Below are 12,813 nucleotides of genomic sequence, written 5' to 3'. Positions count from 1 at the left end.
ATAAACGACGCCGTGAAATGTTAAGTGTGTGCTTCAGCGCAGTTGTTGGAGCGAACTACGGGCCTAGATTTTGTGTTAAGCCCGAAGCCTGGACTAGCGAGTGAGTGAAGGAAAGAAGGAGAAAACGGTTGCAGTGACTGGAGGAAGTAGAGTTATTAGAGTAACTTTAGCTTTTTTTTTTCTTGCAATACGCAGGTGATTCCAAAATCTGCACTTCACATAAATATTGTTGCTTTGCCTGCGCGGCTATTATTTGCCTGTGTGGAGTCAGATCATGTGCGACTTGGCTGCAGTGTTTACCTGGAGAGGAAATCAAAGGTTTCCGTGCTCGGTTTTGATTAAACCTATCCAGCGTGTCTGACGCTACAAACACTACAATCACACAGCAAGTAATATTGAAGAGCAATTGGAAATCTCATACGATGACACTTGTGCGCTCGGTAATTATGGCAGCTAAGAACTCACACCAGATTACCGGCTGGACCGCAACCCCCACTTGCGAACAACTGCGTTAATAAGGCCGTCAATAAATAAACACCGGCTCGTTCGGCTTAACAACGCCTGTACCGATCACGAAGTCAAGAAACTGCAACGTAACCGTTTACCGAAGGACAGATGAGAGAGGAGAATAAGGCATTGTTGTATGGCACCAACTTCATTCTATCCCAGTCCATTGTTGCAGCTTAAGCGAACATTAACGTACGCTACCGCGCTATCGTTTTACCGCCTTCATTGCTGCTACGCATTCAAAGGGCTTGAAGCGGCGGGTAATCACCAGCGTCCTTATGCGTCAAAACATCGCGGCCGCACCCGATCATTAGCGTGGATGGTAGCGCTCTGGCGCTTTCTGTAGGCAATGAGCGGAAAGCAGCGCCCTGTGCAGTTTATCGAAGTTCAGTGAACGTATAGCAGGCGCTTTCGGAGAAGAGGTTCCGTCGAGGGAAGTCGGAGCATTGGTGCCTTGCTCGTTTTCAATGCGAGAGCATTAGGGCTGCCGTTTTGCGGAATATCCGGCCCATAGGATTGTGAGCAAACTGACAGCCGTGGCAGGTAAATAATGATTGGTCGCGATAGGCTTCTGGGGAAAAGCAATCTCACAGGTGCAGGCAGCACCGGTAGTGGAACAGCAGGGCAGTGGCGCATCGCTTAACAGCTGCACTACTGCGCCAGGAGTTTTATGAGGAGTGCCAGGAATTTATGAATGCAAAGTGGAGAAGGACCAATTCCGCATATATGGGCATTAACCCATTAACTCCCCAGGCTGCTGAAAGTAACCAATAACACTGTCACGTCATACACTTAAGGCGGAGGTTAAGTGTTCCCCGAATTTGTTTTTTTTTTATTGGCACTTTAGCTTACTAGTCACGCAGCACCCAAGAATCTTTGCGTTTTCATGCATTATAGCCAAGACAGGTTCGCCCACCAACATGCCGGGCGTACCTCATTCGTGTGCTTTACGGCAGAAAGGCAGAGTCATCTGAGAGATAGCTTGATAGAGGACCGCAAATGAGCATTAAAGCAATAAAAGTTATGACCTTATGAAACCCAGCAATGGGAAATGAGTCCATAGCGGACAAAAAACTGCTGACGCGGAGGCCATGGGATGATGTACAGCGCCTTAAGAAGCTCTTCCTTAGCTAATATTAGAGCCCTGTTCTCTCCCCTTCAGGAACTCTTAAAAAGGTGGAAAGCGGGGCGAGCACGTATTACAGTGGCAGTAAAAATAAAAGGATGCGTAGTCACGTGCATTTCAACATACAGTAAAGCACAGTTAAACGTTTGCTACCACTCGCTACAATAAAACTAACAAATGCAAGTAAAAATTTGAACAATGAAAGCTCTAATTATCCTGCGCACGTTGGAAATATCATAATGTACTCTATACTGGTCATTTCCCAACACACATCCAAAAGTTCTAAGCGCAGAAAAATTTATTTTGGTTGGTTTGGTTTGGTTTATTGGGGTTTAACGTCCCAAAGCAACTCAGGCTATGAGGGACGCCGTAGTGAAGGGCTCCGGAAATTTCGACCACCTGGGGTTCTTTAACGTGCACTGACATCGCACAGCACACGGGCCTCTAGAATTTCGCCTTCATCGAAATTCAGCCGCCGCGGCTGGGATCGAACCCGCGTCTAAAAAAAAAATAAATATTTTAGCCCTGTTTTGGAAGCGTCTGAAAAACAAAGGTGACAAATATATCTTCCGGGTCCCAGGGAGATAAACATTAAAGAAACAAGAAAATTTAAAATCAAAGTTCGATACTCAAAGTGAAATGCTGGGAAAGCATTAGAGATAAGTGTACTGAAATCTCATCAGGAAGCGTTGGAGAGAGGCGGGAAAGAATTAAGTACCACAGGGGAGCCTGTTTAGAGCTTTACTAAATGTTTTTGGAATACATGCTCCAAAAACAAAACTAATATTATGCGTACAGGCGACTCTTTTGCAGCTTACACACAGGCACAGTAAAATACAATCGTAATTACGAAAACACTTAAGCATAAAAACGAATGAAAATGTTATCTCGTTGTGGACGGCCCTTGCTTCAATACGTGAAGGGTGTTTACTGCCAGAAAACTGCAATGGAAATGCTCTAAATCAGCGAGACAGTTATAAAAGGTTTGTTTTTGAGAGACGGTAAGTTTTTGAGAAGGTGCGTTTTTGATAGACGGAGTCACTGCCTACAGTACCGAATCAGTTCACATAAGGACCACAAACAATTGCATAATGGTCTTATGAACGCTGCACTGTTTTTGGATAAACTTTATCCTGCACTTTTATTATTGGTTATTATTGGTTATTGCCCGTGGTTATTCCCACACCGCATAAAAAGGAAATGGTTATGTGACCGAAACAAGGAGGCTGGTTGTATGAATGAAGGGAGGTTGGCTGATCCAATGAGGTCTAAGATAGACTGCCGATGCGGTCACTGTATCTAGGCATCACTGCATGCAGATCTGTCCGGTGAAAGACCCACGGCGGCCAGGCTGCTAACACTAGTCGGTTTTTTAATCTGGTTAGACCCGCTCACTTGGCCCGGTATTCGACAATGCGGGGAGAAACAGGCGCTAAAAAAAATGATTTGCCACAGAAAGCAAAGCTCGATTTGGTAGCTCGGGCAAACAAAGTACCTCTAATTTTTTTTTCTTTGTCCCTCCATATCACCGCTCAAAGGCTAAAGACTGCGCTACTATGTCACTGGGATCTAGCAGTTTACAAGCGCGCCTCAACATGCCAGCGTCGTCAGTGTACTCCTGTATGCGTCCAGAAAATGCGGAGGTAGCGGAGGTGCCGTCTGCAGCTGTTGCTCCCGTCAGCTGTAAATTTGTGAACCTGTCGCATTGTCATAGCATGTACGCTAGAAATATGTTAGCTGCGCAGTGCGACGTTTTCGAAGTACCTGTTATAATAAACGACAGTACGGAGGCAAGTAAAGCGCCAGTCAGAAGCATGGGCAGCCATGCCTACGCCCTGAATGCCCTTCAAGCCAGCGACTCTTGAAGCAGTGTTATAAAGACTTAAATACTACAGGTGAGATTCACAAACAGGTATCTTGAAACCCATGGTGATATGCGAAGTCTCTGCGGACAGGAACGCCTTCACTAGTATTGCTTGTATTGCTGCGCACATAACTATCTTAAGATGTAACAAAAAATGCGATTAAATACAGCAATAACACGCTTCTTTCGGTATTGCGCAGCAGCTAGCGACAACGATGACAAGAGAAGATAGGCTGATTGGTGTGATTGACCACTTCCTTGAATTAGATCTTTATGATATTTCCATCACCGTCACGCGAGCCACTGTTATTTTTTTGCTTTGTAATTTTATACACTTGTTGAGGCGTCCCATTCCTAATAAATGGCCGTACACAAAATGCCCTGCGGAATGACGACGAGTCATGCGCAGGTTTGCAAGACTTCGGAATCTAAACTCGTTTCTCTGATGGCGCTGGACTCCTGCTAGATAAAATGAAAATGTAAACTTCTCTAGAGGCTACAAAGCAGCAGTAATGTTTTAAATGACACGGCTTTCCTTGATCCCGGAGTGTGGAGCTGTATGACAGCACGAACAGGAGTGTGTTTCAGCATGACCACACACGTTATAGCTTCACGACGTTCAGGCAAGCCTCCTTTACCCCAAATTTCCCCCTGTCGATCCTCTTTCACAGAAAAAAATTATGCATCAAACCTCGGCTGTAGAAGTTTTTCTCATTACGTACAAATAGGAGTTCTCTTTTTTTCCTGTATACTGTGCTTGGCGACTGCAGACTGTGGAAATCGTGCTCGTATCCGAAAGCAAGAATTAAGAAAGTATGCGGTAACTGTGTTGTGTTGTATTTAGTTAAATGCACGAACGTCAGTGCCAGGGCGAAAACAAAACTTGCTGCTCGAAGTGTTTCACGTTTCAAATGAAAAGAAATGGTACAACCTCAAGAAAAAGTGTTGCAGAGCAAGGAGCGAGGCTCGAGCGCATTTCAAAACGAGCTGTAATCCTTGTCGGCGCAGGCGCGAATCGGGATCATTTAATAACAATCGGGACTGCAAATTTTTTCTGTTCACTTGTAGGACCGGCATTACGTTAACCGGGGTCGTCGTTGTGGAGTCCCTATTTGCAGCTTTTTTTCATAATACGCAGCATACATGGCAAAATTACTTTTGAAAAAGAATTAGCTGACTTTATTAATTACTTACCTAAATATATCACAAATTACTGCTGTCAAGAATTATTGGCATTACATTATAATTACTTCCCGAAACCAATGAAATTACTCTTCAATTACTTTTGGTTTTCGAGCATACAAGAAATAACGAAGTAAACTGCGTAAAATAAACACCAACGTCTCTACAGAAGCGATGCCCACATTCTTTGGTCTTCCCGCTAAACTCACACCCAGCTAAATGCTACCTCATCCCCCTTCTTTCCTTAGCACGGGTCCTTACAAAGGTAAGACAAAGGCAAAAAAGAACAAAGAAAACAGAAGCATGGCCAAACTCTCCTCACTTCACTGCGACCACGACAAAAACGGGCGGCGAAACCAACGTCTTGCTCTCCGGAGCTGTCAGTGCTGTTTGAAGCCACCGAAGTAGGTTATTTACTGCCTTAGTGGTCCCAGGAATTGACGTCGCCACTTGCGGTCGGTAATGTTCGTGCCATGCGCATTTCCACCTGCTCCCCCTACCATGGCAGCACCTTAGCTAACCTTAGCTAACGTAACCTTAGCTGAACTACGACGTGTGCCATCTGCCCCCTTCGGCGCCCCATGCAGCCTTCCGTCTTGCTGCTTGGTGGATGGTCGCGACGCGTGCACTACCGACCCATCGAATTACCGCAGATAATCCCCCTCGTGGGTCCGTGCCATTTACCAAGCGCACAACAACTGACACAGGCCGCGGCGCGACAACGGAGGACCCCACTGGTCTCGGAGGCATACTTCAACGCAACTCTTGCCGTGCGTCGTTTCTGCCCTTGAATGGGCCAGCAGTATGTACGAGAGATCACAACTTTGTATAAGCGAATAGCAGTGACGGTGTTTAATTATGGAAGTTTCGAAAGTAACGAATTACTTTGCGGCAGTAATTTTGCAGCGAAAATAATTCGGTACAATATAAATTCCCAAAAGTAATTGAAGTTTCTACCGTTTCTACAACATAGCAGTCTTAAATATTCACTGTACAGCCAATGGTGTGTCCAATGAAGGGGTCATATCCGGCGATCACCAAGTTCGTAATTGTGCGTGTCATGTTTCTGCTTCACAGGAGGAAGAAACAGATAGTCTAAACTTTGTGCCACGTAAGCGTAGAAAACGCACGATTTTATTTTTTTTCTTTAGAACCAAATTTCCATATCGGCAAACATTTTAATACAGCGATATTCTGAAGCAAACGGACACGGACTGCATCAAATTTACATTTAACTTGAGGCATCTGGAAGAACACGAAGAAAAAAATGCTGCTGCTGATTCGCATCTCCTTACAAAGGTTGGTTTGGTTTGGTTTATGGGGTTTAACGTCCCAAAGCGACTAAGGCTATGAGAGACGCCGTAGTGGAGGGCTCCGGAAATTTCGACCACCTGGGGTTCTTTAACGTGCACTGACATCGCACAGTACACGGGCCTCTAGAATTTCTCCTCCAAAGAAATTCCAGCCGCCGCGGCCGGGATCGAACCCGCGTCTTTTGGGTCAGCAGCCGAGCACCATAGCCACTGAGCCACCGCGGCGGCCCTTACAAAGGCGTTAAGTGAGCGACCGTGTCGCCTGTTCTGGTTTCTGCCACCGACTGCATGAGATAGGGGCTCCTAGGGCTTACATTACAGGAAACATCGTGTTCATACATCGACGCTTGAAATGATTTATGAAGACTGCCACTTTGCTTTCTGAATAAAATAGAAAATAAAGTAAAAAGCAGTTAGAGCACGAAGAATCAATTATGGTAATAAAAATAGAAAACCTAAGAAACACACAAAAAAAAGACAGGCTCGAATGTAAGGCGCCCAACACTGGGGACATTTCCTCACGAGCGCGCCCGACCTGTTCGCAGCGTTTTGGCACAAGTCCATCCTTCGATCGGGAGCTCTCCACCCGCCGAGCTGATTTCCTAGTCATCTCGCATCAGCGGCGATGGGCGCGGTGCCACCGTCACGCGCACACTGTCCTAAGCGCGAATAGCCGAGCTCATGTGGTGGCACTCGCCGGCACTGCAGAGATGGCGCGGCCAAGTGCGGCGCACTCAGACAAACCCGCGCTACGCACTCAAGTGTCGCGCTTAACAAGTTGGAGCACGTCTGACGAGAGGAGAGGCCCGCGCAGCGACACGTATCAAGCGTCGTCGCATACGTGTCGCCTACGGAGCGCGGATTCCCTGAGTTGCACCACTTACCCGAGACAGGGTCGAACGAAGGCCGCGTCTTCTTACTTCTTCCGAAAAGCGTGCGCCCCGTGGTAATCACCAGCTTGCGAGTGCACTGTGTCGAAGTACGGCGCGAACGACGTAAGCGCGCTGCGGTAGGAGGGTGGAGTCGGCCTGCTGCGTCTGACTCAGAATATGGCGCCCCACCGCAGTTTCACAGCTCAGGGATGCAAACTCCGAGCACACTATACTTCCACTCCCTCTCCGCCTCTAGGTCCATTATGCTAGTCTCAGGGAAAAACTGGAAAAAACGGTGGTTAGGGACTTGATGTAGTTGGTTAAGCTGGTTAGGGAAAGATGCTCTTTATGAAGCTCTCTGTTCTCCATTATCTAGGGATCTGAGAGAGCAGCCCCCTGCGTCCTCCCCCTTCTCGACAAACTAGACATGCTCACCACCAGCGATGACGCCGGTCGCCCATATCGCACAGGCACTAGGTTTTCACGTGGCAGGCGAGCGAACCCAGACGGCCGGCACCTGCGGAACAATTACGCCGTGTGCTCACGGCCTGTAAGCCGCTGTGCATATGTATTTCCTGTGCAGAACGTTCTTTTGCATTCGGCTTGCCTCATTGTAACTAAACCAATGCACGTGCTTGCGGAGGGGGAGGCAATAGAAAGGGTTAGGTTCACGGTTTGATGCGCATGGTTTGTACCCCACATTGAAAAATGAAAAAAAAAAAGAAGAAGCAGAGAATGAAAACGGCGAAGTAGCAAAAGCGATGTATTATTCGCCGGATAAACGTCACCGGCTGGAAAACGTTTGCAGCTCCTATAACTAAAGAGTGCCGGTGAAACAAGCACGGACGATTGAATAACTCTTTTCAAAGCTGCCATGGGTTAAACCAGCGCGATATACACTCTAGGGCGTCTGCGCTCCTCAATACTATAAACATCGTAGAAGTAACTCGTGCTATACCTACATTTCCGCACTCTGCTTACAACTGCTTTCTTTTGTACTGAGATCTCTTTCATACTGAGTAAGTTAAAATCTTCGTTATTGCCAAATCAACTGTTTTAGTTTTGTTCGGCGAACATTTTGGTCACCAACAGGTATTGCTGCTGTTTGAAGTAGGAAAGATTTGTTTTTGGTTTTATGGGGTTTAACGTCAAAAAGCGACTCAAGCTGTGAGGACGCCGCAGTGAAGGGCTTCGAAAATTTCGACCACCTGGAGTCATTTAACCTGCAATGACATCGCACAGTACACGCGCCTTCAGCATTTCGCCTCCATCAAAATGCGACCGCCGCTGCCGGGACTGACCAGCCGGATCCTCTACGCCGTGCCGTACCTACGCACCACCAAACAACAAGACGAGCGCATTGACGCCATCATCAGGAAGGCAACAAAGCGAGCACTGGACCTCCCGGTGGCTACCTCCAACGCCAAACTGAAGGCGTTGGGAGTGGTAAACTCCTATCAGGAGTTGCGGAAGGCCCACCTCGTGAACAAATATACGCGGCTATCGCAGACGGTTCCTGGGCGCCGCCTGCTAAACCGCTTACACATCCAACACACATGCATACCAGAGGGGACGGAGAACGTCCCGGTGCTGTGGCGCCACATGCTCTTGGTCGCTCCGCTCCCTCGTAACATGGACATGGCTTCACATGAAGGCAGACGACAAGCGTGGGTTCGCACGCTTGAGAGGCAGTATAGATATAAAGAGGGCGTCTACTACGTGGACATCACAGGACCGTCGCCCACGGGATTCTTCACGGCTGCCGTAGTCCACCGGGGAATGAATGTCGATGGCCTATCTTTTCGGGCCCCAAATTCAACGCGAGCGGAGGAAGTCGCAATAGCTCTCGCTGCCGCCGATCCAAAATCGAGAACAGTTATCACGGACTCTCGCCGGGCCTGTGAACATTATCTTGCAGGCGAAATATCCCCTCTTGCCTCCCAAATTCTAAGACGCGCTCCCGCCGATCCAACTCGCACAGAAGTGATCTGGGCTCCTGGCCACCAGGGTCTACGAGGCAATGAGGCCGCTGATGCGGCCGCCCGAGCGCTCACACACCGGGCTCCTCATCCTAGCTCTCCTGGCTCAGGAGCTCATAAACCGCTTCTGCGGTTCCGCGAAATCCTAATTCATTATTGCGACAGCCACCGTCTCTACCCAGTACCTGCCAAGGGGCTGAGTAAGGCGGAGGAGCGAACTATGCGGCGCCTGCAGACAGGAACTCTTCTCTGTCCTGCCATAGCAAAACACTTCGATCCGAACACAGATTGGCGCTGCCCGCACTGTGGAGAGATCTGCGATATCTTTCACATGGTGTGGGCCTGTACTCGGAATCCTCACCTTCCCCCTTCCCCCACCCCCACCCGAGAGGCATGGGAGACTGCCCTCCTCAACTGCTCCACGCTGGAGTCTCAAAGGGCTCTAGTAAAGCGGGCGCGAGACGGGGCCTCGTCGTGCGGTGTCCCGGACTAAGGATACCGACCATGTAGCAGGGTTTCTTGACCCTCAAACTCTCTTTGCAAATTAAAGTTTTTCAGCACCACCACCACCGCCCGCGTCTGTCGAGTCAGCAGCCGAGTACCATAACTATTTCGCCACCGCGGGGGCCGATATAGAAAAGATTTTCAGTAACTAGGCTGTAATTTGCACTTCAGAAATTTCTCAGCCAGTGAACTCTTTAATCACGACACATTCGAGCTGGGTACATTTCTCCTCTGAAGGCTTTGAACATTTACTTTCTCTCCGATTTAACAACTTTGTGTATCTCCGGAACGCTTGACCTACGCATTAATGACAAGAAATTACAAAGGAAGTATTATGCCGGTGTTCGCGTAGCCAATGCAAGAACTTGTTTTTCCGAGTAGGTTACCATGTTCTGTGTGAAGGATAGCAGCCAAAGCCACTTCTTTTCTTGGACGTGACATTACACGCATTTAAACAAAGCGTGATTCCATTTGACGCAACAGGGACTTCAGTGCGGTATGAGTAAATAAGAGGGAAGCTATCCCTAGTCGGTATCTCAGGCTTTGTAGCATGCAAAAAACCAGCTTGGCTGGTGAAAATATCTCCAGCTTTGTATGCTTAGCCATAAAGTTTGTTAAAAGCCCGATGCATTAGACCTGCTTGTATCACTACTGCCAGCAGTGAACAAGGCCGGTGGCAGCGTCAAGTGCTGCATAGAATCACGAAGCTCCATTTTTAGATAGTATGTGTTGGGTTTATTGCGGCAAGTAACCCCGTGCACACTCTAGCCATAGAAGCCACCGTAGCCGAAGCCAATTTTCTTGAACCCGACGCCGCCGTAGCCGAGGCCATAGCCGAGTCCTCCGTATCCTAGTCCACCATAGCCCAGTCCGTAGCCTCCGTATCCAAGACCGTAGCCACCATATCCGAGACCGTAGCCGTAGCCGAGACCACCGTAGCCCAGACCGCCGTATCCGAGGCCATATCCCAGGCCCAGGTAGCCAGCCGACACCGCCGCAACAGTGAAGCAGAGAACGGCAAAGAAGGCCTGAGGGTGGAAATAGTGCTGGCGCTGTAGTGTGTAAGGACTGATTACATCCTCCTGGGAACAGCAGTGTGAACTGCGCCATCGATTTTTTTCCCAACCTTAGGATGACATTGTTCGGTTTCTAAAAGATCATTTAATTATTTTTTTCTGTGTTTAGAACTTTTGGCGGCCTGTTGGGATATGTGCAGCATGAAGAAAATTGCCAAATTACAGAAGCACAGAGGAAATTTGGAGCCAACTTTTCGCAGGAATGTTTGCTTATTTGCATTATTTTACCTATAAAAGCGCTGATAGATGCTTAAGAGGGCTTTGTGATAATGAGCGGGAATTTTATTGCTTCTTTTTCCCGATGCTGCAAAAAATTTTTGCTTTGATTCGCACGTTTTTGAGAACACCTGGAGAAGAGGAAAACGATACGACTTCCGCTGTAGTATTGTGGTCAACAGCCTGTCACTTACGAAACGACAGCGACAACAACAGCAGACAAAGAGGTTCTTATGACACCAAAACACCTCCTACGGCGATCGCGTTTGCGATTCCGTTGTCCAATATATTGGATGAATTTTCCATTGCAAAGGTCTCGGCAGGATATATGACTTTGGAGAGCTGCGTAGGCTTGCTAGGAGGCGATTAAAGCTAGTTGACTATTGAGGTTACAGCGCAAAATGAAGCGAGTAGTTGAAGTAAAATATGTCTTTTGTAAAATGGGTGTGCTTTCAATGACTGATATATGCTATGGGTTCCAATATACACTTAAATTTGTCGCTCGCGGCAGTTGCGTGCCTCGCGCTTTAGAGCTTAGTTATTAACTGCACTCAGCGGATGCGTAATAAAAGACGAAAAGAGATTCAGTTTTTTTATAATAGAAGGATGATTAATCATTAGCACCCACTCAAACCCAGCCATACGGCTACAAAGAAAAGTCGCCGGTTCGAACCCGCGCCAGGACAAATTTTTCCGCTATGAAACTTCTGGGGAAGCTGTATAGCATTCCTTTGTAGGCGAATGGCTGCTTTTGAGACGGGTGCTAATGAGTTATTACTCCATTATCGCAAATGTACTCCGCCTTGAGGTATTCCCGTAAACATTGAACCAGACTGTGATTTATGAAATCAGAATTGCGAAATTCGCAATGAGCACAATCGGCTGTCATCTGCCTATATGCATATTTACAAAAAGCAATGCTAGATAATTAATTGCTGCGCACAGTGCTCAGCCCAGCCGTAAGGCCGATCATCCCTGCACCTCACTTATAACTCTTGAAGGGCTCATGAAATCATTTAGCAGACACCGAAAGACTAAGCAAGCGCACTTTACAATTCGAACTAACACAAAGAGCTCTACAGGGATAAAACCTTGATTACAGCAACAAAAGTGCAGTTAGCCCTGAATAACGCGAATAAAGGCAGGGCAGGAAGTCAGTCGCCTTCTTTAATGCCAACGTGAGAAGAGCCTTACTCCTATCTGTAATGCAGTAGAAAAGTCTGAACCCCAATCTCTGCCATTACAGCACTGTCCTGATTGCAGTGAAACGAACCAGATCACACGACCACGCACAAAGCAATGCTGACCTTCTACTTGCTATACAAGAGCTCATTTAGTGACACATCCATGGATTGCGGTAATCCAAGCTATAGAAATCGATGCAGAAGGGAGCTGGAGCAAGGTGTTCATGAAGACAAGGAACAAGCCTTGCATGCAGCGGCAAGCACACCATGGTCTCACCACTTACCAGAGATTTCATCTTGGCAGAACACTCGCGTTCTTCGACGACCACGGGGTTATTGTTCCAAGGGGCGCCGGCTCGCTGCTTATATACCCCGAGAAAAACGGAGGTCGGCATTAGGCGCCCAGTGTACGCGAGAACCGTGGAAAGCGAAATTATTCGACTACGGGAAATTACCTCCGCGAAACTGTAGCGCTCACTTTCTTTTTTTTCGGGGTCAACTTGGGGACGAAACGCGAAGAAGCGTATCCGCTGACTGTGCCTTTGCCAGGAAGCCAGGCCTGCCGTGCGGACTTGTCGCTTCCTCTCCGGGCCGTTTTCCCCGCTTCCTGGCGACACGGACCGAAAATCATACTGACCACTGCTGCGTGTACGACACCCCTTCCCTCCCCTCTCTGCCCCGACAGAGAACTTCGGTATCACGGTCCGGTGACCCTCTATTAGAGGCACGCCATTGTGCAGCGACATTGCCCGGTGATATTGGCCTGGTGACACGGCCTGCATGGGGCCCTGGATGGCACCGTGCTGACAGGCCTTAAGTTTTTGCTCGGGCATGCAGGGATACTCACCTGAAGAAAAAAAAAATAGATGGCATGAACGCACCAACGTAGCGAACAATTCTCTTTAAATGGATTTGCTGCCTTCCTCGTTACATTATGTTTTTGAGCCTGATGGGTTAATGAGCGGTATTATGGACCTAACAGGGAGTTTT

At 47.9% G+C, this 12,813-nt stretch overlaps 1 protein-coding gene across 1 annotated transcript; it reads right to left on the bottom strand.

Moving 5' to 3' along the window:
- Window positions 1–10,067: 10,067 nt before the first annotated feature.
- LOC149339461 (uncharacterized) lies at window positions 10,068–12,262 on the bottom strand. The gene is made up of 2 exons (XM_089550481.1): window positions 12,108–12,262; window positions 10,068–10,375 (listed from the first exon to the last, which is right to left on the bottom strand). Exons 1-2 carry the CDS (start codon window positions 12,216–12,218, stop codon window positions 10,112–10,114), a joined length of 375 nt encoding a protein of 124 aa, XP_089406607.1. The 5' UTR covers window positions 12,219–12,262; the 3' UTR covers window positions 10,068–10,111.
- Window positions 12,263–12,813: the final 551 nt, after the last annotated feature.

Source organism: Amblyomma mixtum, chromosome 6 (assembly GCF_055824585.1).
Source record: "Amblyomma mixtum isolate Tamu chromosome 6, ASM5582458v1, whole genome shotgun sequence".
Lineage (NCBI taxonomy): Eukaryota > Metazoa > Arthropoda > Arachnida > Ixodida > Ixodidae > Amblyomma > Amblyomma mixtum.
The sequence above is the reverse complement of the archived record's forward strand: the minus strand, read 5'-3'. Positions and strand labels throughout refer to the sequence as shown.